The 17,831-nt window shown below is 40.5% G+C and overlaps 1 protein-coding gene across 1 annotated transcript in view; it reads right to left on the bottom strand.

Annotated features, from left to right (window-relative positions):
• Positions 1–16,395, bottom strand: part of arid5b (AT-rich interaction domain 5B) — a 72,707-nt gene extending 56,312 nt beyond the window's left edge. The window contains exons 1-3 of the mRNA XM_026191077.2: positions 16,244–16,395; positions 15,657–15,911; positions 6,174–6,408 (exon numbers count right to left, since the gene is read on the bottom strand). Of these exons, the coding sequence (XP_026046862.1) occupies positions 6,174–6,408; positions 15,657–15,911; positions 16,244–16,264 (511 nt within the window). The 5' untranslated portion in view covers positions 16,265–16,395. The remainder of the gene's footprint in view (positions 1–6,173; positions 6,409–15,656; positions 15,912–16,243) is intronic.
• Positions 16,396–17,831: the final 1,436 nt, after the last annotated feature.

The raw sequence follows: 17,831 nt of genomic DNA, 5'->3' as shown, positions 1-17,831 counted from the left end.
ACGATACAATCTGCCACATGCTCTGAACGGAGGAGTACAGTGGCAGTGTGTCTTACGAAAGCATGGCATTCTTTCTTTGCCTGAGTCACAACATACCATTACTCTTGTAACACCACAACCCAGTTGTCTTTATCTTTTTCAAGAAACTGCTTACTCCTTCCCACGTTGCAGTCGAAACATAAAACGCTTTCACGTGTGATAGTGACTCAGTGTCCCAAATATTGTTCTGTATTGTCACCAAGACAAATCAACCATGAGAAGACCGCATCTGTCTGTTTCCTTATCACAAGTCCCTACCCGCATAAACATTCTGTGACTCTGTGAACAGTCTCTTCTCTGAAAGAGGACAGAATCTACCCTCTACATCAAATTGAAATGTTCCGACTGAAATATTGTCAGGATATCAACTCGGGTATATGTGCCAAGCCTGGCATACAGATCAGATGTTGTATCGGAGGGAAATACAGCGGCTATATCCCCCGAGTGAGCGAGGCTGTAAAGATTCTTGGAAAAAAAAAAGCCAGGTATGCGTGTCACGGGCCTATTACGCCTTCGAGATCAATCAGTGTAAGTGACAAAAGCGACATCGCTAAATACGCTCAACCACATGTCAGCATTTAGACTTAAAAGTGTGCCCGTGTCCTCCTTAGTGTGAAATTTCCTCTTTGTGTTACTGTCGATCTGCTGCAGCTCAATACAACTCAACGACATCAATGCAAAGAGGGCACCTTAAGTCATTCTGTGGGTCAAGACGACACAGAAAGGGAAAAATGTTTGGACATGACATGGGAAATTTGTCCAAATTTTCATGCTGTTAACATTTACTTAAAATAGCTTCATACACACTTAAAAATCACATCAGCAGTAACTGTCAGTTACTGAAGTTGAAGTGTCAGTTCTGAAGTTGCATTCTGACTGACATGTGAAGGTACAAGTGTCATTTCCTGTTTGCATAAACTGGTGTGTTGACTTTTTGTATAACAAGTTCCAAAACCAGTATTCATGCAAAGTAGCTTATCCTGCATGGAAATGATAGAACCATACATCATTTTTTAATTCAATTTTGTAGTGAAGGTTAGGTGTTTATCCGAGAGTTACGTGTTTGATTCTTAGCTTCTCTAATTCCCAAGCTGCCCTTGGGCAAGAAACTCCACTAGTGCATAGATGTGGAAAATATGTAGGTTCCTTTTAGACAAAAGCACCCTCCAAATGTATTTAACTTGAAACTGCATACATTATAAAGAAGGTCAGTTATGATTTAAGCATAGAGCTCACAATAACGTGCATTTTCATTCGAATCTGTTATGTGAAATTTGGACATTGACACACTTACTGGATAGAAACATTATTCAAAGAACTCTATTTGTGGCTTTTCATACAACAAAAAGTTGCATAATGAACATGAATTTCCTTGAATTCCAATAAGTGGCTTTCATTTCCATTACTAACTGAATATTGCATGAAAATGTTCTGCCAGATCCAATCCATCATTTGTTGGTTAAACATCAAAATTACAGCTTTGAGCAGCACTGCACATAGTATGTAGTATTTTTTTTTATTAAAAAATAGATGGAGTCATATAATTTTCATTTTTGTATGGTTGAATCTTCAAAGGTGTTAGAGCATAGAAACAGTATTTAAAAAAAGTCAAGGAGATGGGCGAATTCACCATCCCTGCAATTCACTCTATTTTTTTCTGCCAGCATGGTTCCTTTAGTCTCAGTGTTTTCTTGGAGAGCCCTGATCCCTCCAATTGCTGAGGGATGAACTGCCTACAGATCATACTATGGGTGAGGGCAGGAGTCATGAACACCATCTATGTTCTTTGAACGCAGGAGTCGCAAGCTATGACCTTGTATAATCCTCCACATCATCTCAGCTCACAATCTGTTCAGTGGCATCCACACCGAAGGCTTGAATTAAAGAAAGACAAGACAGAAAACCTATTGAGCTATTTTGTGAGCATGAGCCATTCTGTCTTTTTTTCTCCAATCCTTTATTATTTTTCTTCTACAGCACTCTGTGTCTCCCAGCACAAGCCTACAAACTGTATCAGCAGATACAGCTCTCAAACACTCGGCCTCGTAGTATACGACCAGAAACCAATTTCGGCAGGCAGCAATGAAAAAAAAAAAATGAGGCCAGTCCTCTAGGGAGAGATAGAGGGGCAGAATGTAAACTTCCCTGGCAAGCCATCCCTGGTGGATTGAACTGTAAAAAGAAGCTCTAATACCCACTCCAATACAAGATAAACTGAGTGGACAGTTTACATTACCTGATTAAGTGAATTACACCACAGATTACATAAGTACTGCGAAATACATTACATCACCCATGCAGACTTGCTATCTCTTTATCGTTAGTTAGGAATTTGAGTGAGACAAACACAGTTCAACACAACAATTTTTCAGGGCTGGAGATTCTTCAGAAAAAAACCACACAGTTCTTAAAACAGAACTGCAGATTGCCTCAAATCAAGTACTTCTGTATTTCCCTTTGCTATTTTGAGTTCAAGCGGGTTCACACTGATAACTCGGTGTGAGTGCACTAGTACACTGATGGTGGACTTACAATGGTCATAAAGTTGACTGACATTACATGCTTCTTACCCTCGGTGGGTAACCACTTTGGCTACGTACAAAGGCTTTCAATGGTGAGGCTAATGCAGTGCAGCAGGTCCAAGAAGGTAGGAGGAGCACTGCTGATAGGACTATCAAATAGACATCCAGATATATATGGTGCTTAGCCAAAACTGGACAGATTGTAAAGGTTCCACTGTACAGTATGTTTAAGCATGGGTCCATCTTGTGAAGCAATGCCCAGCTTTGTTTATAAAATACACGTTTTTCCCATGTATTTAATTTTAGCTGCAAAGATCTACACAACATTTTAGACTCCTAAAATAGGTGCCTTTTCTTAAAGTGGCGGTGGCAAGCTGGGAAATATATTATTTGTATTTCCTGACCTTGCTCTCTGTCATTTGTGGAAAATTCCCGTGAACATGTTGACTTTGACTACGCAACAATTTGTTTTTCAGCAAGTGTCTTATTGAGTAGTTTGTCCATGAGAGAGGGAACATAAGATTGAATGTGTTTGTTCAAGTATGTAAAAGATATCTGCACCAGGGGGTATCATAGAGTTGTTATATCTGCAAGAATGCTGCAGAAGATGATTTAAAACACACTGTGAACTCTATTATTTTTGGGGGGTTTTCTGTGTTACCCCAATGTCCACACTATAGATTAATGTATGAGTGTTCATTGGCTTGCTAAGCTGTAAACATTTAGAACATTTGGAGCTAACATTCAAATGCTGCAACTACCAACAGCTTACCAATACGTTCACTCTGACACAGTCAAAAATCACCTATTATGCAATGAGGTACAAAGTGTACATTGTGTGCTACATGGAAGTGTAGTAATGGAAGTATTTGAGGAGAGACACAGTGTCAGAGCCAGAATAGATGTTTCTCGTTTTTCCAGTTTTGGTGCTGAGCTAAGAAGCTGCAGCAGCTTTAAATATAGCATAAAGATATTACCTAATTTTGACCTTCTTGGCTAAGAAAGTGACAAGGCATACATGTCAAAACTTAACTTTCAACAGATGACATTGTTAAAAGACCAAAGAAAGACACCCTGTTATTTCAGGTATGGCACTTTGTGAAACACTTGCTGGAATTTGAATTATGATACCAATAATTTCTCTGCCTTGAAGGTTTTGCAGAGCTGCCAACGGTGCAGGACTGCAGTAAAGGTCACTTGCTTCTAATTAATTACTTTACTTAATGTGGGCATCTTTTGTTACACTTTTTACGCATTTCTGAGGAGAGAATACAGTAGAGCTTTGTTCGCTTACCAAACCACAAAACCCAATGTAATACAGATGAAAACAAAAAAATGTCTTCCTGCTGCTTGAAACACATTTGTCTTTTATTTTTCACATGTTGCCTGTGAGACACAAATGCACAGCAGTGCACTTTATTCACGCTGGCAGCATGCCAGGAAAAGTTAGGATGCACACTTGGAAAAAAAAAAAAAAAGAAAGAAGTTTTCCTCGATAACAATGGCACACTTTATTGCTCTTTAGCTCACAATGCTTTTCTGTGCAGCTTGTGGTATTGCTGCAGTATCCTGTTATGAGGAACAATCCAATTCTTCTGACATAGTTACACATCAGCCTGAGAATAACAATCAGCAAATGCATCACTCAAGTTATAAAGAAGGCTGCCACTTCAGGCTAAAAGAATCTAAAAAAAAAAGAGAAGAAGAAGCGTGTAGAGTTGTATCATAAAAGCATTAGTTTAGTCAATGAGCGAACGTATTGTACAGAATTACAAGCATTCAGCTACAGGATGCTTTAAGGCTACTTTTATATCTGATCTGCTGCTGCTGTGGTATGAATATTTCATTTTGGTAGTCAGCAGCATTGCAGTGGCATATTTCATATTTCTCTCCCAAACTCTCTGCCTCTCTCATATTGTTAGACTGTCAACAACTGACACACGCCAAAGATATAGTGAACAAACAAACAAATGGATAAGTGAGTGCACACCACTGATTGTCGGTGTGTATCATGCGTGTGCATCTATGTGTGTATGTGTGTCTCTGGTGCCCTGCCAGAGCCTGAGCCCGTTCTGCTGACTGGGCAGATTCTCTGGCGGAGTGTCCCATCGGAGTGACAAGTGCATTTAGAAACAGCCTGATGGAGTCATTAACGGCAGCGCTGCTCATTAGCAACACATGCACACACACATGCATTCACGCACACACAGAGGCAGGCTCTCAGTAGCAACAGCGTTATCATCAGGTTATTACACCAACAACAGTTAAATCTATAAATTCTAGACTATACCACACGTTTAAAGAAAATCCAAATAAGGAGCATAATACCATTTCAGAAGCAAGCTGACACATCTATTTATGAAAGCGAGCAATCATAGACACACACACGCGCCTGCAGGCACATTCACGCTATATTGATTACTGGAATAACAACAAAGCATTCATTATTGATCGCCTTGTCCTTTTTGCGTATGAGATTCAAGCAATGTCGAGTAATCAAGGGCATTACAGCATCACACAGAAACACAACAGCCTCTCTTCCCGGAAGATCCTGAGCAGAAAACACTACAAGAGTCATCAATAAATCACTATTTTCTACAGAAGAAAAAAAAGTATTTTTAAAGCCTGTAGCAGTTTTACTTCCATGTTGGCTTTAGGAATAAGATGGTTATTAAAAATTAATTATTAGAGGATCAGGAAGCTAAAAAATTCTGGCTTGCTTAAATCGCAAGGAAAGGCACTGGTGATCTGACAAGAAATACTGTAATTGATGGCATTTCAAGCATGTTTGCTATGCTATGTAAAACCATTATAAGCAGTATTTGGCATTGCATCACAGCCAAGTGAGGGAAAGGCAAATAAGTAGGAAAAGGCTTCAAAGGGAACATAATGTTCTTTCTGATTATTAGGCTCAAATGCCAGAGTTTCCTATCTGAATCAGATGAGTCATCTCCAGAGACATCCAGCTTTACGTTGGGGTTGATTCATGGGTAAGGCTGTAGTGAGAACCCAAGAGCCTGCTTCAAGAAACAAGCATTCACTGACACTTTATGGCACGGTGTACATGATGAATACACCAGACAGCCATTCAGATACACACAGCAATGATCCTTAAGGCTGCTGAGCTACACAGCCAATTATGATCTGAACTGATGGATAAGACAGTATCAGAGGTGCCTTATACTGCAGTTTGATGTAACTCAATTATTTATGACATTGCCAGCAGAATGATGTGATTTTTGCAGTGCAGTCTTTGTTGTTGTCACACTCAGAAAACAGAGCTGTAACACTGTAAGATGATAATATGTTGGCAAACACACTGCCATTACCTCTAGCCTGCTTGTATTAGTGTGATTCTTAGCTCATTATAGCGGGAGTAATTCCAACTATGCACTGATGAATTACTCCAGTCAAGACAACACTTGTTAAACCAACCAAAGGACAATAAACATATGATGATAAATGGTGAACATGGGACACAAATACATAAACATTCAATACAGCAGCCCAGAGAAAATGGAAAGATGACAGTAACCTTTTGGAATGAAGGAAAATAATAAAAATAACCTCATAAAAGGCTAAAAAGAAATTGAGGTCTCTGCCGGAGCTCACCTAGCTGTGCCCTCTCCCTCTGGACATCCTTGAAGTTGAGTCCACTGGTAAGGGTGCTCTCCCTGTAGCGGTGGAGGGCCTCCCTCCTCCCATTGGTCCCCAGCTCCCGGAGCACCGAGGGTTTCAACGGCTCGGCCTTGAGACTGTTGTCCCATCCTGAGAAGTCTGGTACCGTCCACTTCACCAGGTCCTCCAGTCGCACGATCACCTTCTCAGACAGCGCAATTACTTCGTGCTGAAAAGAGGCAGGAGCAGAATCACGTAGCGAGTTACATAAACGCAGCTGTGCCACGGAAATGGATCATCTAGTTCCACCACAATTTTATGGCTCTGAAATGGTTTTGTTGCATAGACACATAAACATTTCAAAACAGCACATCTCCAAGTATGCAGATGTGCTATTTTTAATAACCGAGACCAACAATAACCAACTGTGGTGTGTAAATAATTACACAACTTGGGTTTATGAGATTAGAAAACCTAAAACAAACACAAATAATTATAGAATACAGTACAGAAAACACATACAGGTTCAAAATTATACTTTTCTAAAAAAGAAAAACTCTCATAAAAGTGAAAGTGTTGCTCTGAAATATACTAACGTAAAAGTAGCGTCTTAAGTAAAGTATTGCACCACATCAGGTCCACTACTCAAACTAAGCTGAGCATAATCAGGGTCAAAGTTTGGGTAAAAAAAGAGAGGATTAAAATTAGACCAAAGATCAGAGTCGAAATGAGAGTTTATAGAATAAATAGGACACAACAGCTAAACGGCCTGTGTATAATCTCAATTTGTATGTGCATAAAGTAACGTTATGGCTTTGGATGCACCTTAATGTAAGTAAATTACCGCACCATGAATATGGATGATGTGGATGATTGCTGAATTGAATTTATGCCAGCAACTAAATCAATGTCATTGAGGACATAGGTGTTTTTGACTCTTTGATTAGCGTTTAGGAAGTCGGGCTCCTGATAATCACCGTGAATGTTAAGATTTTATGCTCTAAAATGACAAGACGCACTCAGTGGCTATGATTACACCTTCAAAGTGAAGAAGAGCAGTTGAAATGTAATTTGTTATACCGGGAATGTAATGAATGAAGAGGAAAACGCTGTAGCCACAGGTTTCTTCAGTGCACAGTAAAACTAATGTGGCACTGTCAGGAAACTATAAAATGTAAATTTATAGCAGTGACGCGCATGGTTGACACAGAGGCAACGTTTTGTGTACATACTTCAGTCTGCTCAGTTGGCTTGCTTAATAAGATTTGTTCTCCCGTCTGTGTGTGCTTCAACCTATTTTTTTCCTACGGTGGATTCAGCTCCTTTTAATAACTCTCATGCTCAAAAGAACTACAAGTCCAGAGGAGGGAAGGAAGCAGACATGCTTAAATGTGTTTCCATTTGAAGGGCTAATGGCTGAAGTGCTTGTTACCAACAGAATGGAGTGCTGTGCTGTAAGATGGCTATTACAGAAACAGGGAAATCTGGAGGACAGATGTGTACGGGCAGAAACGCAGACACACTGAGTAGGTCTCTGATGTTTACCTTGGTTATCTCCAATTTACCAGGCATCTGTCTGCCTGTACTTATTTCCCCTCAAAGAGCTGTCGACATTAAAATAACAGCCATTTATGTCATATCAATGTGTGTTGGCAGAGGGTGTGGACAAAATAAAGCTACACTTTAGAACAAATCCTTTCTTTGTGAATCTTTAAATGTTAAGATAAGCTGTTTTTTTTTTTAGCCATTTAATGTCGTATTTGTTTCGAGTTTGTCACCAAATTCCAGAAACATGCATATGGCTTTTGTGTGTTTCAGATTCTCCCTGAGTGCTCTGTCTATACAATTACCCATATTCAGTTCTCACATCATTGCAACTAAAGGCATATCAAATCCCAACCAGTTGGAGACAGTATTTCCTTATAAAGGAAAAGCCTGCGAGGGATAGCTTGATATAGCTGTGCCTCCCTCACTAAGTAGAAACATCAAACATGGGTTTTCGGTCTTCTTATAATGAGCTGTCTTCAGCTGTCAAGTGGTGGCGGGTGGTTGTAACCGGCTTTCCATGCAATGAAAAACTGACTGCTGTTTCTGCCTTCAGAAAAGCCGGCCATTTGAATAATGTAGAGCAACAGTAAATAGCATTCAGCCTGCAGCCAAAAACCACATTGTAGTGTATTTCTACAGAATTACCTACTATACTTTGATGCAATCTCTTGACAGCATATTGAGAAACAACATCATGAAATATTGCACTTGAACCCATTTACAGCTAAAATAATGCACTGAATGCTCAAACAGTCAAACGGCAGTAATTCAAGTCTCCCAATAGCACACCGGAGCATACACGCAGCTATATCAAACCTTAAAAACACACAGCCATTCCCTCTATATTAATCAGGTGAATGACATGGTGCCTTGTGTGACTGTCAACAGATGCTGTTTGGGGACTTGTTCGGCTTGAGAGCAAAACACAACAGGTGAGCGCAATTCAGGAGCTGTCAACACAGTCCAGAATATAATCAGTCTATGAACAGAGCTGCAGCCCTGAAAACAGGCTACATCCATTACTTTGCCATATAATGCCTTTCCTTTCCCTTCTGTACTTTGGCTGCACAACTTTACAGCAGCGAGTCTGTGAGCTGCAGCAGGAAGATGAATTTTGGCTTGTGGTTTGCATAAGTCATGATATTTGGTTGAGAAATGTTTAGGTAAAGAGTTTGGTAATGTGCTGTGTTTCCGTAAAAGGCTTCTGAAAACCAGCCAAGTCCGTAAGTTGTTGAGAAATGATCAAAACAGCAGCATTGCACCAACCTCTTTTGCCCTTACACTGAGAAAAACACTGAACTGCAGCTACAACAAATGACTATTTCCTTCATGACTTTTAGCCTGGAGTCAAAGTGGCATTGCAAGAGAAAATATTTAAAGCTGGGCCCACTCAATATTTGATATCAAATTAAACTGAACATTGTTGATATTTTCGAATAAATATTAAACTCCTAGAAGTTGTGATGTCTCAGTTCTGAGTATATTCTGAGCTTCTTACACCACAGCAACAGAAACCTGAATAGTTTTCACACTACTGGGTCAAACGAGAAATTTAAAGGCACTGATCTAGCAACAGAAGAACCCCTCAGCTAGTCTGATTGAATATCATCAGACATGAGGGCAATGGTCAGTTTGTTGGGGGGCTATAACTGGTAGATATCCAGGCCAGGATCTGTACCATCCACTTGTTATTGTTTATGTATAATGATAGATCATAAAAAGCAAAATTGGGATCATCTGAAGAACCCCTGCATGCTATACCAAAGGCTTCTCAATAATGTGATTGTTCAAAGAAACCACAAATTTCCAGTATCAGTCAGTAAAATTGATTAAGAAAATAATGCGTAATAATAGGGGAAATGATGACTACAATAACTGCTAACCTACTTGCTAAACTGCTGTTGACTAACATTCTGTCAGCCCCATTAATTGACTAATTTTACTAAGATTAATCACTGTAGCAGCATTGCAGGGGTCTTCTTCTCACTCCTCTGATTTGGGGCGTCTTGGGGCCCTGCTCCTCTGTAAATGCCGCCCATCCACACTGTGCTGTCATTTCGAGTTAGGCAGTTGATAGTTTAGCAAAGCGGCAGACACAGCCAGCAGGCCACTTGATAATATAGGTCAGAGGACTACAAGCCTGCAGCCACGAGGTGACACTCCACATCAGCAACACACCAAATAGCCTGGTGTCATTTCATTGACACTTCCGACACAGATGCATTAGAAGCATTTATACACAACACTAAATATCTTCATGTGTTGGCATAATTTTACTGTGGGTACATCAATAAGCCCATATAAACACAAACTGCTCCTTTTACGGTTGAGTTAAAATGCAAGATAACACATTAACAGCTCAGTGTTACAGCGTGGCTCCATACTTCTATCAATAATTTATGTTATTACTGCAGCAGCATGATATCTCCAAAAACATTACTGAGTGAATTTATTGCTATGACTGCACATAATGGACTGAAAGTAGAAAAAACAGCCTGCTGCTGCGAAACTGTAGATAACTCTGTTCCAGAAACCCATGACTCCAGCAATCTCATTGAAATTAAACTCGCTAAAATCCATATCATTCAATTTATATGGATGCAATAGTGTACTGGTGGCAAAACAGCACATAAGGGACATTCCCAATCCTATATTTGGTGATCCAATTACAAACAATGTACCCTGAAATATTCCATATCACTCCAAACAATTCCCTGTGAGAAATCCACGCCACTGTGCGCGAGCATTAAGGCAGACATTCCTGACTGTCAGCGTTCTGCGGCGGAGCATCTCATCGCTCAGACGGGACTTTCAGCTTGAGAGTCAAGGGGTGCATGCTCCCAGTTGGTGGGTATCTTTCTATACTATGGGCACACACGTACACATACACACAGTGCTCCTGTCATGCTGGGAAGGTTTCAGCCTGCTGCCTCGGAGAGGTCAGCACTGGAATTCCTAAGGCCAAAGGAGATTAGTAATTGAGTAATGGACATGGTGACATGGACAATGAAGAGACAGAGAGCGAGAAAGAGAGAGGTGGAAAAATTGAGAGAAAGAAGGAGAAAGAAAGAGAGAGAGAGGCTAGGAAACACAATATGAGTTCATTATCTATCTCCCCTCCCCATGACTGACCTTGGCTTCAGTGTCCCAAAACAAACTTATCTGGGAATTAAAGAGGAACTCAGGGGAGTAAGCCTGGAACAATTGAATTAGAATATTTTCTTTTTGAGACTGCCTAAAGACTACAAAGAGTTCAAAGCATTGCATTTAAAAGGTGACTGTACATTATGTACTACCACTTAATTGAAGCAGTTTATTCACATGCATAAATGTTGCTGTAATATCGGCAGGGTGCTGAACTCATCTTTTATTCACTGATTCCATTAAGCAACTTCACTTACATCGGCCAGGGTGATTTATGAACTTTGCATTCTTTTGCAGTTATAACGAAAGAGAGAAATAGCAAGATAAGAGGAGTTTTCAAAGCCTTACTGAAAGTGGGTGAGGCATCCGTCATGTAAGGTGACACCACAAAAAAGCTGTGTCAGCTCCCTTGAATCGCTGCAGCTTTGTATCCTTGTATTTTAGCAAATGCGCACGCAAAAATAAATAAATAAATAAATAAATAAATAGAAATACAGAGAGACTGAATGCATGTTGATTCCACATGCTCCATCTAAGAGAGCGCAGTTAAGAATTAAAAATATTGGCTGGAGGATTTAAGCAAGAGCTTCCCATCTGTGGCTGCATTCTCCTCAAAGGTTATAATAACGATCCACTATAGCTGGGGGCGCTGGAGTCATGCATCAAGGCAAATGTTTGCCTGTTCAAGTGGTTAGTCAATGACAAAGTGGAAAAAACTGAACTAAAGAGCACCAAAAGTCTTCTGTGTGTTGACAAACAGGCTCCGCTGTAACATATCATTACTTTAGCCTGCAAAGACATTTGGTGAAAAGAATCAGAATCAGAATGTTTGCAGGGGTTTTTTATAGCCTTTGAAGTCCAGTGTATTACATTTTAAAGGTTTTAAATTACACTATCCTAAAAAGCTGGTAATAATTTACATGCTATTTCAGCAATGGTGAGGAATTCACTGGAGGGCAGTGTTCAGAGTTAATGACTTGTTCTGCGGCAGGAGGAGGCATATATGCGTGCACGCCACACATGCACACTAAACACATCCCCACTCCAACCCCCCCACCCCACCTCTAAATTCCTGCCATTGTTGTGTGAATGGGGAGATTTGCTATAATGCACACACTGGTCAAGGCAACAGAGCAGTATGGACGCACTCAAAGGATCACTGTAAAAATGTGCCATATCACATTTACACTCGAGTCATTCAGCAGAACGACCTTATCCATCAAAATGCTGGTCGCATATCTAAGCCACTTACACTTAACTCAACTAGCATCCCAGATGCTTGAATTACCCATTCAGGGTTTTTCCCTTAGGAAAAATCAAAGAAGCAGCAAATGAATACAATCTAATTTCCCTACAAGCTGGCTTTCCAAGCACTGAAACACATGCATGGACTACTGCCATGTACTGAAGAAATGGCTCTGGATGCATGCCAAAGTGTTTTCCACAGCAATCAATACTGGCCTACTGCTGCAGTCCCCAGCCTGTCAGTGTGTCTGTGTATGTGTATGTGTGTCTCTGTGTCTATGTGTGTGTATGTATGTGTGTGTGAGCCAAAGCCTTGTCAGCTAGAGGGACAGAATAGAGGAGAAGAGAGGTCAGATGAAATCAGAGGTGATGATAATAGCACATTAATATAACATGATCTAGAAATATTCTCTGCGGTTGTGACTTCCTATTAAGAGAACCTTGCTGTATTTGCACTAATGTGGGATATATAGTATAAGATAAGAATAAGCAATTAACCGCCTGAAGCAGCGTATACAATAAGTGGGTGTTGTGTGTGTGTGTGTGTGTGTGTGTGTGTGTGTGTGTGTGTGTGTGTGTGTGTGTGTGTGTGTGTGTGTGGTGAGCTGTTATCTACAACAGCTCTCTCCTGAAATAGGGAGTCCAAAAACAGAAAGTATTACAGCTGGTGAGCAGTACCAGCAAGAGAGGCAGGTCATTTGGAGTGAGAAGAAATAATGTGTCACTCAGTGAGTTTTAAAACACATGTGACTGCTTCGTCGGTGGCAGTTTGCAGGCAGACAAATAGAGCAGAGGCCCCAATAGAGGGTTTGTCATAATGGGTGAGCAACTCTACACAAAGCCTGTTTAAAGAGCAAGCTGAGCTCAACTGGTGGGGGTAAACACTGTTTGTCATGCTGTGATCCAATGAAAAATAAAGCTTCCTCTACATATGGACTTAATAATTAACTCAGCATAAATAGGTTAATAAATTTTTCCCTGGATCTGTTTATCAACCGTTCAGCAAATACGGGCGCCGAGAGTTACGCTTATTCGATGAATCATTATTTTTGTTTCCAGCCAAAGTTGAGTGGATTCAAAGCTGGCTGTGTTTAAAAGGAATTGACCTCCAACCCTTTGACAGAAGAAAAACAAGCACAGTAGGTCACGGGTTGGTTCCTCTTGTCACTGCACAGCACAGCAAAACATGACAAATACAGCGCAGGAGAGGCTGAGAGCAAACAAATACCTGAGAAATAACCAGGAAATTACATCATACCACAGCACTGAGAACACAAGTGAATCAGTAATCCAATTCTGGGGAATTGTTCAATATATGGCTGTTTTGATATCTTAAAACAAAGTCATGCCTTTTTGGTATTTGGAGGATATTGGCTTCAGGCTTAAGATAATAGTTATCTACAAGATACAAGGCATGATCTGTTGGAGAAAGAGAGCAAAGCAGCACCGACTGTCATAAGTCATACACTGATTCTGCTTTATGTTGTGTGAAAATATTCAAGAGTAAATCTCACATGATCTGAGAGTGAATGTTATAAATTGTGGCTTTACCTCATGATGTTGCCCGTGCTCATTTAACACCAAAACCTTGTGAAAACAACACACTTCCTGAGAACTGCAAGTTATCAAGTTCATATCTGCATGAGTCACTGGGCTAATTTGAACCCCTGATTTTCAGCCAGTCAATTACAGATTTAGAGTCAGCGTGGCTCCACAGTCATTAATCTGTCTTTATACACCACTTTTCAGCGCAGCTAAAAATGAACTTCTCTCTAATGTTTACCTTTTCACACATACATCACTCAGACGCAGAGTTTAGCAGCCGATGAGTTTTAATGTCATAGCTTTATTGTCAGACTGGCTTGCCCTTCCTGTTTGTTTTTTGGATTACGGCTTGCCTCTGTAAGCACTCCTAGCTGACTCATGCGGTGCAGATTAGTGTTATGGGGCAAAGTCAGCGAGAATCTGAATGGGCTCTGTGAAGGTCATAAACTGACTTGAAGTTGTCAGGGCAATTTCCACTCTGTAATATACAGTAAGTAGTCCGATTTGCTGAGAGTGGAGTGTTTGACAAGTCCTTTAATTGAGGTCAGCCTGGAGGCACCTACATTGCACTTAAACATATCAGCCCTCTTCTATAATCATTACAATGCCTTGTTTATGCATAGAGACTGCTTTTTATTTCTGCTGTGACTTCTCTTATCCTGCACTTTTTCATATATATGACAAATATGAGGTTTCATTTGCACTGCCAGGACACACCTTCTGGTAGTTAAGTATCATATTTTCCAGATATGATGTCCAGTGGAGTGGAATGTAAGCACTTTGCAATGCAAATAAGTCTTTGGGAAAGGGGCGGGGAAGACACGTCGTTGCGCAAGCGTTGCCTTAGAATCAGCAATGCATGCACTCGAAGTAATTACTAAATAATTGCAGCGTGCTAAAGACTAACGCGAGGGGATTTCGGGAGATGATACCAGTTCATACAAGAATGACAGTTTGTCTAAAGCGCTGCCCATAAATAGCCACCTTTTTCATGAAAGGGAAATGTGATAGGCACTCTATTACTCAAGAGGAAAGAATGTAAGTAAACCTTCAGCGGAAGAGTCAAGTACAAACACGGCTTTGTCCTTCCCTATAAACAATATATGAGCACCAGAGGGTGATTTCAATGCAGCCGCAAGTGATCAAAAGCACATAGCAGTAATTAAAGTGCTGCGGTCGTATCAGGGAAAAAAACAACACATCATTTGTTTTACAGCCGGTTAGAAAAACTCAATAATCAGACTAATGCCATTCAGTGCAGCGATGTAACCGGATCACAAGCGCCACATATGGCCACAGCCAATTATAACTATTGCTTTTCTGTGCCAACAACAGCGTAATTCAACACACAGAGGTTTTAAGTGCAATATCACATTATTAAGGATGGAAATGCTCACATGGAAAATTATGCAAAACGCGGAGAGTAGCTAAAACGTGTCAGCGCTGGCTTTTTGCTCTGCCACGCTTTATGACTCGCTCTACTTCTTTCAACATCAGGCTGCATTACAAAATATCTAATAACTATCGTAGCGACCGATCTGAGCCAGTTTGATCCCATGCATTCATTACCGTTTCGCAATTTCCGCCCATATGTCTGCGCTTGACACGCTTTACCCAGAAATGAAATGACAGAGCCCAGGCGCAGGATTGTTGCGGATTTTCCCCTTTATAACACAATTAACCCCACAGAGCGCAGCGGCAGCCTTATTGAGCGCAGCTGGACAAGTGCACATTCAGCAGTTGACACCACAATAGACAAACAGACTAAAAGTAAAACTAGTGGAAAAAGAAAATACCGCTGTAGGTCAGTCCTTTTACTGCTCGCATCAATCATTGTCAGTAACAGTGCCTGTGTTTATAAATGCCCGTGTCACCGGAGACATCCAATGCCAACTCTTAATGCGGTAAAGATGTTAAATTAAATCCTCCCGAACGAGGTGGACTAAAAACACCAAAAAAATTCACAATTATTCATCAGACGATTAATATTCCTACCTCTCCATGAGTGACTGTGCGTCCCTGGGGAGTATCCTCGGGTAGAAAATAAAGTTTGGAGCTTGATAAAAGTTGTTTGCTTGTTCTTTCTTCCCAGAGCAGCTGAAGCTCCGCTATGCAAATAGGATCCTCCGGTTTGCATCTGACGAAGAAAAAGTCTCCGAGAGACAGGATTCTCGGTTTGGCGTCCCGGTTAAATTTAAAGGCTTTATAGAATATATATGGTCCATGTAAACCGCAAGACGAGCCCACCCACTGTAGAGGGGAAAAAAAGGCAAACAGGGAAATATTTACATTGCTTATCAACTCGTTTTCGTAAACAATTTGTAACAAGGCGAAAAAAAACATTTCTAATGTCCCTGCGTTATTACGCATAGTTGGCTAATATCAAATTAGGATCTCTCCGTCTTAAGCAAACAATTAGTATCATGTAACTATTTTTAGATGGTCAACATATTCACAGATGTAGTCATACAAATGCTGTATGTTTAAAGTTTTGTGGATAGGAACATGAGGATACTTTAGAGCAGGTGGCGTTTAGCGCAATGCGAAAATAAAACAAATCGACGGTTGATATCAAACGTTACCTTCAGTGAGTTCGGCTCCATCTCGACGTTATGAATTGATTAAACTCAACACGCTCTCCAAACTTGCTGGCTTGAATGGATTGGCAAGGTCCTGAAAGGGACGTATTTTTCTAGAGTTTAAAACATGGCGTTTCCGTCGTTGAAGCGACACCGAAAAAATATGTTTTCAATTAAATACGCCGCGAGAAACATCGCCCATATTTGTATTCTAATCCGATTAAGAAAATATTTTATAGTGGCCTTTTCGGCACATTTCTATTATTCGCGACCGCTTATTTAGGTAAAATATTAAAGTCCAACTCAAATATTTAAAACAAAATCACTCAGCTATGAAACATAACTGTAAATAGAAAAATAAAAAACAGGATCTGAGCAAAATATTCTGCCCACAGAAGCTGACTTTGTGCCATTATTCTGCGTTTAAGGGCTTTTACGAGACTATGTATCTTCCAGGACTTCTGTAAACGACGTTCAGTATGAAAGCACATTTCTCAGAGTAATGACACTGAAGCGCTCGCTGTGGATGCCTTCAAGAAACAATGTTACATGAAAGTTAATAGGGCTATCAAATGATTCCTCAAAAGGCAGTGTAGGACCCGTGAGGTGCTTTTGCTTTGAGCGGAACTTGGTATGCGCTATGGCTCAGGCTCGAGCAGTGGGTTTAATGCTGGAAATAATGCCCTTTATATATTTTGAAACGAGCATTTGAAAAGACAAAAAAAAAAAAAAAATTGGCCGAGTTAGAAAGCGGGGCGTCACGAGACAGAATCCACGAGGCGGTCCTTTCTCCGTACATAAATCATATTCAAACGCTAACCTGACCTTGTGCAGACAGCTGGATATGTGTTTGACACAGGTTAACATATCTGAACGATTAAAGTCTCTTATAATTACGTTGATGAATATTTATCATTTTAAACAGTCGGGGATTGCAACCGATGTAAGGAAACCAGTATTAGCTTGTGAATTATTAATAACAGCTATGTTATTCATACCAAGTTACACAAACTTCTCGGTTTCTATTTACATCTGCGGACTCATTGTCCTTTGAGTCCCCGCTGTCTGAATGTGTCAGCTCTATTTTATCGGCTGTCTGGAATTATTCGTATATTCAAAAGTACCGACTGAGTCCACAGCGCTGTGCTGTTCCTCCACCGTCATCCACCCTTTGCCCTGCATTTATCCACCACTCAGATCTCAGACCATGCAACAGCAACACAGGCCTACTTCTGACACCAGCTATTTCAAGCACTATTACGCAATGCGCCTTTTTTTCCAGAAATGATGGGCAGAGAATACAGGCGCATTGATTTCCACCCAGCAAAGTGTATTTATGTCTTCTTAACTGACATGTTGTGTTGTTCTAGTTAAATGAATGCCTGCCTGGTGTTTATCTTAAAGACATACAGAAAGTGATGAAGAATTAGTGGCATCAGGGCTGAAAGATGGTAATTTCCTCCTATTATCCCCCCCCCCACTACCCTGCATTCAAAGAAAAGACAGGACGTTATGCATTAATACAAAAATAGCTGAGGCAATGTTCTGTGACACTCAGATATTTTAAGTACCAGTTTAGAGCAAAAGGTGG

The sequence above is a fragment of the Astatotilapia calliptera genome, chromosome 13 (genome assembly GCF_964374335.1).
Source record: "Astatotilapia calliptera chromosome 13, fAstCal68.1, whole genome shotgun sequence".
In the NCBI taxonomy this organism is placed as follows: Eukaryota; Metazoa; Chordata; class Actinopteri; order Cichliformes; family Cichlidae; genus Astatotilapia; species Astatotilapia calliptera.
The sequence above is the reverse complement of the archived record's forward strand: the minus strand, read 5'-3'. Positions and strand labels throughout refer to the sequence as shown.